General features: G+C 44.7%; 1 protein-coding gene across 4 annotated transcripts in view; it reads left to right on the forward strand.

The window, feature by feature from the left end:
* The window catches only part of ints8 (integrator complex subunit 8), a 154,497-nt gene that overhangs the window by 53,207 nt on the left and 89,162 nt on the right, over positions 1-12,128 (forward strand). For all 4 annotated transcript variants that reach the window (XM_063067235.1, XM_063067219.1, XM_063067227.1 and 1 more), the window contains exons 14-17: positions 1,714-1,847; positions 1,928-2,038; positions 8,433-8,634; positions 11,703-11,824. In XM_063067235.1, coding sequence (XP_062923305.1) covers positions 1,714-1,847; positions 1,928-2,038; positions 8,433-8,634; positions 11,703-11,824 — 569 coding nt within the window. The remainder of the gene's footprint in view (positions 1-1,713; positions 1,848-1,927; positions 2,039-8,432; positions 8,635-11,702; positions 11,825-12,128) is intronic.

Consider the following 12,128-nt stretch of genomic DNA (forward strand, 5'->3'; position numbering starts at 1 on the left):
CTGCAAGGGTAAAACAACCATTATGGGAATCATATATAGGCCTCCAAATGGTAGCCAAGATGTGGGGTTAAGATTGCAAAGGGTGCTGGAAAGGGCATGTAATAAGGATAATGTCATTGTATTCTCCCTGTATTCTGTTTTCAGGACCTCCTCCCTTTTTCTACCTGTGTCATTGGTACCAATATGTACCACGACTTCTGGGTGCTTCCCCTCCCTTTTCAGGATACTGTGGGTGCGTTCAGAAACATCGTGGACCCTGGAACCTGGGAGGCAAACTACCATCCGCGTGTCCTCTTTGCATCCACAGAATCGCCTATCTGTCCCTCTAACTATAGAGCCCCCTATCACTGCTGCCATCCTCTTCCTTTCCCTACTCTTCTGAGCCTCAGGGACAGACTCAGTGCCAGAGGCACAACTGCTGTTACTTCCTCCACCCCCAACAGTACTCCACTATCTGTGTGTGATAAGTTCTCCACTATCTGAAGTTCCCTCTCCCTCTCTTGACAGTCATCCATTTATCTGTCTCCTGTAGGTTTGGGGTGACTACCTCCCTGTAGCTCCTGTCTATCACCTCCTCACTTTCCCTAACAAGCCAAAGGTCGTCGAACTGCAGTTCCAGTTTCCAAACTTGGTCTCTAAGAAGCTGCATCTCGGAGTACATGATGCAGATATGGCCATCGGGGAGGCTGGAAGTCTCCTGGAAATCCCACATCTGACACACAGATAGAACGCTGGCCCTGCAGACATACCCTATTCTTTGAAGAGTTAAATAAGAAAAAGAAATAAACTTACCTACTTAGTTCGCCTCCACCTGTTCTCTCCATCGTCATCATCATGACTATCCCTCGAGGTCGAGGATGATGCTCTTCGTTCTGTTGATCAAGTGGCCCACAGAGTGAAGACGCCTGTGCATGTATTTGTTTAATGTGTACTTGATGTTGCACTCCAAGAAGCACACGATACTTCACAAATCAACCAACTGATTCCAATGGCACGGAAACCACGACGATTGGAGCTGATGGATTTGTTGCAGCTTTCATCCACCTTCACAGCCGTTGAGTTCGAAGTAACTTCATCCGCCTGTTCCACCGTTGAGGTCTTGGTTGGATTGTTCTTTGTCAGGGACCTCACCCTCGACCTTACCGCCATGGGTGACCCTACCAGGAGCATGGCTCCAGACGGTATTGCTCTCGGGATCACAGGACCACACAAGCCTCTCCACCACGACAAGGTGACAATCCAGGGAGAAGCTGTTCCCTCCAAAGCCTTACCACTCTGACTCAGACCATTCCAACGATGACCACTGCACTAGACAGTACCTCTCTATGGAGACTGAGTTTTTCAAGCTCCGCTCCAGACTTGCGCAGGAACGCTTCTACTGTGTCTGCGATGCTGTCCATCAAAGGTGGGGGTCCTCGATGATGGGTGGTGCTTTCTTGCAGCAGTGCTTCTTGTAGATATGCTCAGTGGTGGGCAGGGCTTTACCTGTGATGGACTGAGCTGTGAGGCCTTTCAGTTTCTTCGGTATTAATATTTGCACACCAGCCATGGTGCAACCAGTCAGGATACATTTTGTGTGTGTTGCTCAACCCTTCCAGCATCTGCAGAATCTCTCGTATTTCCTTCTAGTTAAAATAGTTTTAAAGGCCAGAATGAAAACCGTTAACTCGTGGTTCAGGTGAGTTGACTTTTACATACGATTGTATTTTCAAGCATCACCCAGTGTCAGTATTGGTCAGTTGGAACACCAGCTCATCTTAACGGTTGACCCGGGGAGGATTCGACAGATTTTGATTGAACTACATGGGATGACGTCAGATCGGCAATTCTGGACGGTTTCCAATAAGGTAGATAACTGCACTTTTCAGAATGGTGCTGGATTATTGTAAGTAATCTTCAAGTTTTGATCAGACTGTTTTTGTTTCAGTGGGAAGTGCCAACAGTTTATGGTGGAGTTATCCTTGGAATTAAGGATAATCTGACCAGGGATTTGGTATACATACTGATGGCTAAAGGTCAACATTGCATTATGATCAAGGTGAGCTTTCATCTGTATAGTTTGTAAAAACACAAAAATATAAACATCATGGCTCCAAATGTAGTGATTTAGGGGCAGCAAGTGAGCATGGTGGTTAGTGTAATTTTTAATAGTGCCAGTGATTGGAAGATTAGGGTTTACTGTTTACCTGTGCTGCAGACTTCATGTGCATTCTGAAGTATATTTTATTAATGCGTTAGTATTTTGTTTTCTGTGGTGTGTGCGATACATGATGTGTGGGTGCACCGTGGTCCAGAGGAACATTGTTTCATTTGGTTGTATACATGTACAGTCAGCTGGCAATGAATTCCTGCCGCTGCCTGAAAAGAGATTGTACATTCTCCCCGTCGCTCTAGTTTCCTCCCAAAGATGTACAAGTTAGGGTTAGTGAGATATGGGCATGTTGTGGTGACACTGGAGGCATGGTGACGGTTGAGGGTTTACCCCAGCACATTCTCAGACTGTGTTGGTCATTGACGCCATTGAAACATTTCACTGTATGTTTAAATGTAATTTTGACAAATGAAGCAAATCTTTTTTCAATCTTTTATAGCCTGTGTCTTCACTTTGCATTGATATTCCATGGTGGTATTCTTCTGGTGGTGTAAGCTTTGTTTTACATTTTGCAAATTACTCTGCATTTCCATGATGTTTAAATGGAATATATCTGTCACCGTATACAACCCTGAGATTCATTTTCCTGTGGGCATACTCAGGAAGTCTATAGAGTAGTAACTACAACTGGATCAGTGAAAGATCAAACATAGCACAGAAGATTTAAAAAACTGTGCAAATGCAATTATAAATAAGTCGCAATAAATAATGAGAACATGAGATAAAGAGTTCTTAAAGAGATAGCATTGGTGGTGGGACCATCTCAATGGATGGGGCAAGTGAGTGTAGTTATCCTCTTTTCTTCAAGAGCCTGATGGTTGAGGGGTAGTAACTATTCTTGAATCTGGTGGTACGAGTCCCGAGCTCTTGTGCTCAGTGGTTGGGAGGGCTTTACCAGTGATGTACAGGGCCTCTTGTAGGATTTGGTGTTCAAAGACATGGGTGTTCCCATACCAGCCTGTGATACAGCCAGTCTTACTTTATTCATTTGTTTAGAGATAAAGGGCAGAACAGGCAATCGCATCGCCCAGCAACCCACCAATTTAACCCAAACCTTATTGCAGGACAATTCGCAATGACCAACTAACCTACCAACTAGTACGTCTTTGGATTGTGGGAGGAAACTAGAGCACTCAGCGGAAAGCCACGGGGTCACAGGGACGTCTGGAATTGAAAAGGCCGCTGGAATTGAACTCCATACTCCGCCTGAGCTGAAATATCAAAGCGCTAACTGCCACGTTGCCATGGTGCCCATTTTCCAGTTCTTTCACAATCACTATGACAGACTTCAAATCTACTCTAACACAGAGGTTCCCGAGCGAACTAGGGACCACAGACCGCTTGCTTAATGGCATTGTTCCATGGCATAATAGGTTTGGGAATCCCTGCTTTAACTGCTTAGGATTTTGCAACATATTTAGGAGAAATGGGGCATAGAATTGTCTTTCCATTTAAGTAGTAATATAGCCCAAAAGCAGGCCCTTCTAGGCCATGCCTGTCCTAGCGTGTGAAGTCAGCTCCAGCAGCCTGGTTCAGATGAGATCTACAGGGAGATCTGATGGCCAGGAAGGCAGTACTGCACGCTTTCTGGAGAGCGAAGGGTATGAGAAGGCACAGAAGTCATGGTCATCCACTGCATTCAAGGAAGACCCCAGTTTGTGACGACTACTCGTACCACTGGACCCAGACTTCTGAGGTCGAGAGAGTGCAACAGCTTTTCCACTTTTAAAAACTGTCCCACGCAGGTTTCTTGTCATCGTTAAACATGATAGACAATCACCATTCAGCAGATGTTTAGATGTGAGATGAAACCACAGCACTAGGAGACACCTCTCTGACAGTGGTGTCTGAAAAGAAGATGCTGTCTAAGTTGCATGCCATCTTGGACAATGTCTCCCATCCACTACATAATGTACTGGGTGGGCACAGGAGTACATTCAGCCAGAGACTCATTCCACCAAGATGCAGCACAGAGCGTCATAGGAAGTCATTCCTGCCTGTGGCCATCAAACTTTACAACTCCTCCCTTGGAGGGTCAGACACCCTGAGCCAATAGGCTTGTCCTGGACTTATTTCATAATTTACTGGCATAAATTACATATTACTATTTAACTATTTATGGTTCTATTACTATTTATTATTTATGGAGCAACTGTAACATAAACCAATTTCCCCCGGGATTAATAAAGTATAACTATGACTATGACTAAACCCATGTGGCCACAGGAGAATATATAAAGTCCATGCTCAAGATCAGGGTGAAGCCAGAATCCCTGGAGCTGTGAAGCAGCTATACTAACTGCACTGCTGCGCCATTTTACTTTCATTCTGTCAGTAGGTCCAGAGATTATATTATTGACACTCAACCATAGCTTCCCTGCCCCTTGGCCAGGAAAGTTCACCTTGTGGGAATTGATTGCAATTCTGAGAACCAGACTTTGTGATAGGCTGTGGAAAAGATCCTTAAAAACACATCAGGCAGCCATTCAGATTGGTGCCCCTCTCTTTACTTCCACACTCTTCTAAAACCCATTTTCTCTCAGATCCCCATCAACCCCCTTTAATTCATTTTGCCACTACCGTGCAGTAAGTAAAGACATACTGACGAGCTCTGTGTTCATAGAGTGAAGTGTGTTATTTGCCTCAAATCAAACCAGTGAGGATTGTGCCACTGGTAGCCTGCTAGCGTCGCCTTGCTTCTGGCACTAACATAGATGGCATCCACAACTCACTAACCCTAACCCATGGGAGGACACCAGAGCACACAGAGGAAACCTTTGTGGCTTACGGGGGAGCGTACAGACTCCTTACAGAAAGTAGTGGGAATAGAATCCCGATCAGCAGTCACTGGTGCTGTAAAGCATTTGTGCTAACTGCTATGCTGTTGTGCCCCCCCCCACCCCAATGTAAAGAAGCAACTTACAGTGGCCAATTAACCTACCAGCACGAGGGAAGAAGCTGATACGATCGCAGAGCGAAGATCACGGACTCAGCCTTTCTAAGAACTGAGCCTGGCTCTGTGGAGTTCAAGCAGCGCTAATCATCATGCCAGCCACCAATCCAAAAACTGGACTATTGAAGATAGTGAACTACACGTTGAGCTTCACTTACACGAAATGCTGGGGGCCGGAAGTGTTTCCGATTTCAGATTTTGGAATATTTTCATCTTTATAATGAGCTACCTTGGGAACGGGACCCCCGGTTACATTATACGTACAGCTCCTCTCCTATTATGGGGGTCCCCAACCTTTTTTGCACCGCAGATCGGTTAAATATTGACAATATTCTTGCGGACCAGCCGACAGGGTGGGGGGTGTTCAAGTAGGGTTGCCAACTTTCTCACTCCCAAATAAGGGACAAAAGTAGCAGTCAAATACGGGACACTTGTGTTTACCCCGAGAAAGACTACCATGACCATGAAGCCTTGTGCAGGCACCTGTGTGCGTATGCGTGTACGTGCCGATTTCTTTTTCTACAAATCGGTTTTGGCTTAATCTTCCTGATTCTGTTAAGTGAAACTACACTGTACATACATTATTTCTACTTTATATAGGCTGTGTATTTATCATATCATTCCTGCTTTTACGATATGTTAGTGTCATTTTAGGTTTTATGTGTTATTTGGTATGATTTGGTAGGTTATTTCAAGTTCAACAGTGTGTGACAGGGAATGAGGAAAGGTGCAACTGACTCATATCGTTTCCTCGCAGCCTGGTAGCACATGCTTTGCGGCCCAGTGGTGGGGGACTACTGTCCTATTAGATTCTTTCTTCTCCAGCCCTTTTCCTCTCCTACCCCCCTGGCTTCACCTATCACCTTCCAGCTAGCCTGTTTCCCCTCCCTCACCTTTTTATTCTGGCATCTTCCCCCTTCTATCTCAGTCCTGAAGAGTCTCGGCTTGAAATGGCAATAGTTTAAAGGTTCAAAGGTACAATTTAATGTCAGAGAAATGTGTACAATATACATCCTGAAATGATATTTTTCTTGCAACCATCCACAAAAACAGGGGAGTGCCCCAAAGAATGAAGGACAGTTGAATGTTAGAACCCCAAAGTCCCCCCCCCCAGCTTCCCCCTCCTGCACATAAGCAACAGTGAGCAACAAACCCCTCTTCCTCCCCTCCCACCAGCCAAAAAAAGCATCGGCAGCACCACCGAGCACTCAAGCATGAGCAAAGCAGTAGCAAAGGCACAGATCACAATGACCCCGGGTCTCCAGGCACGCAGTCGCAGATAACCCGACTCTCCCGATGACACCGACTCTCGATCTGCCCGTCTCCAGAGCCCCGAGATCCTAGGCTTCCAAATCCGAGCCGGACTCTTCGGCCGAGCCTTTGGGTCGGTCATGAAACCCCGAGAGCTGATCCCATTCCCACAGAAAACCACAGTCAGCGTGTAACTCCAGGTCAGGGTCTTCAAAAGAACCCTGAAAGGGAAAAACAAAGATATTAAAGATGGAAATAGAGCTGTTTCCGCAGATGAGCAAAGGAGTCACAGTTGGGCGCCATTAACCCTCCTAAGCTCCACCTAAAGGGTTATTGTTTTCCATAGATGCTACCTGACCTGCTGAGTTCCTCCAACACTGTGTGTGTGTGTGTGTGCGTGCGTGTGCGTGTGTGTGTGTGTGTGTGTGTGTTTTCTGCTGTGATTGGCTGAGACTAGAACTAGAAGTGGTGGATATGGGTTCGATTTCACCATTTAAGAGAAGTTGGAGAGGTACAGAAGGGTATGGTCCAGGTACAGGGCAATGGATCTAGCCAGAGTATCATGTTGACATGGACAAGATGGGCCAAAAGTCCTGTTTATGTGCTGTACTGTTCTATGACTATGAATAATGATAGTTTCCAGACATCTTCAAGGAGCGAAGCCCCAAAAAGATGGCATCCATCAGTAAGGACCCCATCACCCAGGACATGCCCTCTTCTCATTGCTACCATCAGAAACCTGAAGACACACACTCAACGATTAGGAACAGCTTCTTCTTCCCTTCTGCCATCTGATTTCTAAATGGACTTTGAACCCATGAACACTACCTCACCATTATATTTTGGCACTACTTATTATTCAGTATGTCATATATATACTTACTGTAATTCACAGGTTTTTTCTCCCTCTATTGCTATGCAATGCATTGTACTGCTGCCACAAAGTTAACAAATTTTACAACATATGCAGGTGATGTTAAACTTGTTTCTGACTCTGAGAATAGTACATTTAAGCACTGTAGTCCACCTGTGTACAAGTGATAGGAGTATATTTAGGGGAGTGTGATGAGTGAATATTGACTAACTTAAATCTGTTGTGATCACTATCTTCACGTCTTCCACCCATAATAACTCAAAGACTTGAACTCCATTTTTAATCGTGTTGTGATCTTTTCAAAGTCTGATGGTAGTGTGTTTGCACTGCACAGTGGGTCATACAGAAAGGTACCACAGCAATTTTTCACTCAGATATGTAGAAATTTTCTTGCCTTAATGTAGCAATCAATGTACGAGGAAAAGTTAAAATAGTTGATCTTGAAGTAGGTTAAAAGGTCGGTAAAACATTGTGGGCGAAAGGGCCTGTACTGTGCTGTACTGTCCTCTGTTCTATGGAACACAAGACAAAATAAATCTATTAAAGTACTAACAAGAAACCCTTTTTATTATTTTATAGTTATTATTGTCAAACAGTAATGCCCCTAGTATCTGTATCATTTAGAGTCACGGAGGTATAGAGCGGTTACAGACCCTTCACACCAACCAGCCCATGCATTGCCATACATAATCATAAGGAACTATAAATTACAATAAGAATCATATTTTTAAAAATAAATTGAGTAGTGCTAAAAGAGAACAAATAAAGAAAAAAAGTAGAGGTAGTGTATGTGGGTAAATTGTCCATACAGATGACAGAGGAGGAGAAGCTGTTCCTGGAACGTTGAGAGTCCTGTACCTCCTCGTGAGCAGTGAGAAAAGGGCATGTCCTGGGTGATGGGGGTCCTCAATAAAGGATGCCTCCTTTTTGAGGCATCGCTTTTGAAGATGGGCCGTTATTTAGGGAGATTAGTGCCCACGATGGAGCTGGCTGAATTTACAACTTTATGTGGCTTTTTCCGATCCTCTGTGTTTAGTTATATTGTGCCTGATGTAGGGATTTTCTGGTACACTGTAATTCCCTGAGCAAGAGCTGCAATGTGCTATCAGGTTTTTGTTTTACACTAGTTTTTTTGTTTACTCCATTTGGAGTGACTTGTTCCTTTTTGAGTAAAAATTTTCAATTACCTCGTTCTCATTCAGGATTTTGCCCATGCAAGGCAGCTCTATTCTACCTGCCTGGAACTGGTTACGGAATTTTCCCCAAAACTCCGGCAGGTTATGCTCAATGAGATGTTACTCCTGGAAATCAGTGCCCACAAAGCAGAGACAGAAAGTGCAGGAGAACGCCCACCGGCCGACCTTGTGAGCCGTGTTCGAGGTTACCTTGAGATGAGAATACCAGGTAACGAAGTTTTTGTTTCACAGGCTTTCAAAATATAAAGCGTAGCACAATGTTTCCACACCACTCGATCTTCATGATAATATTGACTTTGTATAAGAAAAACAGATCACCACTTGTATTCCTCCCTGTTAAGGGGAATGCCATGTGATAGAATGAGACCTGAAAAGGCACCTTAGCCCAAAATGTTGACTGTTTATACCTCTCCATAGATGCTGCCTGACCTGCTGAGTTTCCGCTAGCATTTTGTATGTGTTTCCGGTTTCTGTGGAATTTCTTGTGTTTATGATAGAACTCCTTTCCTTCCTTAAGGACTTCTGGTCCACTCCATAATGAAGACCATAGAGATCTTTGACCAGGTCACAACTTCATCTTCAGCAGCAATGTTTTGTGTGTGAGAATATCGTTTGAGAAAGGAGAAGGAGGAACATCAAGATATTTCTGTAGGTAGGTGACCAAAACTGGTCACAGTGCTCCAAACTAGGCCTTATACAATTTCAACATAACATCCCAGCTCCTGTACTCAATATGTTGATTTATGAAGGCCAGGGTACCAAAAGCTTTCTTTATGACCCTAAGTACATCAACATTAAAGATTAGATGCAAAAAAAAATTGAAATTGAAAAGGATTAGAGCTGGGATCAGAGGGCAGAAGTGCGTAGAGGAAAGAAGATGGTGGGGTTTTCAGTGGATGATTGGGAGGAAGATGGAGTCTCCAAAGACCCAAGAGCTGATGGTGGGGCCAGAGACACTGGATTGTAGAGTGGTGGTGGTGGAAAGAGAGACTGGGGTCCCGCGGCAGTGCGTGGTCTCGGTCTGGAGGTCCTGGTGGTCAAGGCCCAGGCTTGTGCCAGAGCCAGATGCCACGCAGTCTGAAGTTGTCTAGGGTCGTGGGAGCTGGCATTGATGGCAGTGGAATCCGGCTTCTGGAGGCACTGGGGGTTGGAACCAGTGTTGGCGATAGTGGTGTCGCGGTAAGGCCCAGAGTGGTCGGGGCTGGGGATGGAGTCGGCGAGATCCGTAATCTGGGGGCGTCCAGCGCCATTGCAGTTGGAGACGGCAGGATCTGTGGTCTGGAAGTCAAGTCAAGTCAAGTCACTTTTATTGTCACTTCGACCGTAACTGCTGGTACAGAACACAGTAAAAACGAGTCAATGTTTTTCAGGACCATGGTGCTACATGGAACAATACAAAAACTACACTGAACTATGTAAAACAACACAAAACTACACTAGACTACAGATCTACCCCAGACTGCATGAAGTACACAGAACAGTGCAGGCATTACAATAAATAATAAGCAAGACAATAGGCACAACGGAGGGCAGTAGGTTGGTGGTCCGATGGCTTGGAGGAAAAACTGTTACATAAATAAACAGCTGAATGGCGGCGTCCGGGATTCCGTCCGTTTCTGTACTCCCGCCGAGTATTTCGTTGGAGTCGGATGTCGTCCAATTTAATGTCCATTGGAGAGCAGAATGGACGGGAGAGCTGGCTGCCTAGGGTTTGCTTTTTTCCTGGCACGGACTCCTGCCCGCTCGCCTCACTTCCGCTTCCTCACACACCGCTCATGACATCCCCACCTCCGGCCACTGGCGTCAGGCTGTGCACTGGCACTGGCATCACTCCGAGGACTGTAGGCCCGACTCCCTCAGCAAGCCGAGGTCACGCAATTTAACCAGCAGATCTTCATGAAGGTTTGTTTTTGGGCGATCTCTGTATTGTAGCAGTATCTGGCGATGGTAGATAGTCGCTCTGTTATCCATTGCCCTAAACCCTAATTGTGCCTTAAAATTAAATTAAGAAACTAAATTAAAGTAGCACCAGATCCGAAAGGCTGCTGCTGCCCTGCTGGATCTACCGATCCTTGCTGGACGTGAGACAGGCGAAGAACCAGCAGTTGTACTGTACTGCAGAAAAAAAACATGACATACAGTTGCAAAAAAAAAGTTTGCGAACTGGTTACAATTACCTGCTTTCCTGCATTAATTACTCATAACTTGAAACAGATGTGGGTCTCTTTTGTGGATTCAGCGGGAAGGGGGCAGGGAGGGAGGGATTGTGGTTGAGAAAAAGGGAAGGGAGAAGGGAAGGAGTGGGAAGCACCAGAAAGACATACTATAATAACAAAATGCCGAAGGAACTCAGCAGGCCAGGCAGCATCTGTGGAAAAGTGTAAACACTCGACATTTTGGGCCGAGACCCTTCATCAGGACATTTACGTGCTGGGTGGCACCTAATTAATTAGCTTGTTTATTTTGGCTTTTTTCTTAAAAATGTGCTGTGTGCCTCCTGGCTACCGTGGCATTCTTCGCAGCAATGTATTGGTCCGCAGCCCAGAGGTTGGGGACCACTGCTCTAATGAATACAGTCCAAGAGCTGGCAAACACTCCTCATATGTTAGCCCCTGCATTCCAGGAATCATCCTTGTAAATCTTCTCCGAACTCTCTCCGACATCAGTATATCCTTTCTAAGATAGGGGGCCCAAAACTGCACACAGTATTCCAAATGAGGTCTCACTAATGCCCCATAGAGCCTCATCAACACCTCCTTACTCTTATACACTATTCCTCTTGAAATGAGGAGCTCTCCGCTCCACGTTGACAAACAGTGCTTATGACTTTTGCACAGAACTGTATGTATTGCAATCTACTTCTGCCGTAAAACAACAAATTTCACAGCATATGCCAGAGATATGAAACCTCATTCTGATTATACAGCAAGATGGAATGAGGAAGGCTCTCGGCCCAAAACGTCGACTGTACCCCTCCCTATTGGTGCTGCCTGGCCTGCTGCATTCACCAGCAACTTTTATGTGTGTTGTTAGATGGAATGAGACTCTTTTTGCTTTGGGTAATCTTTTGATCCAGTAATCACTATGTCATCAGATTGACTGTTAAACCTTTTGTAACTTCCAAGACTAACATCCTTTCTTTCATCACCAAGATTCATTGAGAATTGCATTGTTAATTCTGGATTTTATGACTAAAATACTGTAGTTGTGATTAATAATGGTTTACCTGTCCATTTATGCCAATTTCAATGTATTAATTTCTTTCAAATGTTTCAGACATTCCATTGCGACAAATTATAACAGAAGAGTGTGTTGCCTTCATGTTGAACTGGAAGGAACACGAATATCTGACACTTCAAATTCCTGCACCCCTTACCCAGAACAATCCATTTGTGAAGGTAACTGGACTTCTATTCATTGGTGCTTGATGAACAAAAACATATTGCATGTTTTTGTGGAAAAAGGGGATTAAAGAGATGCAAATGATTGTTAATCTGATGTTAACTCATTCAACGTGGTGTTAATAGCACATTAAAAAAATTCAGGCACTTGCACACAAAATGCCGAAACGTCGACTGTACTTTTTTCCATAGATGCTGCCTGATCTCCTGAGTTCCTCCAGCATTTTGTGTATGTTGCTCGGATTTCCAGCATCTGCAGATTTTCTCTCATTTGCAGATTAAAGCATTTTGGAATTTCAAC

This window comes from Mobula hypostoma, chromosome 1 (assembly GCF_963921235.1).
Source record: "Mobula hypostoma chromosome 1, sMobHyp1.1, whole genome shotgun sequence".
In the NCBI taxonomy this organism is placed as follows: Eukaryota; Metazoa; Chordata; class Chondrichthyes; order Myliobatiformes; family Myliobatidae; genus Mobula; species Mobula hypostoma.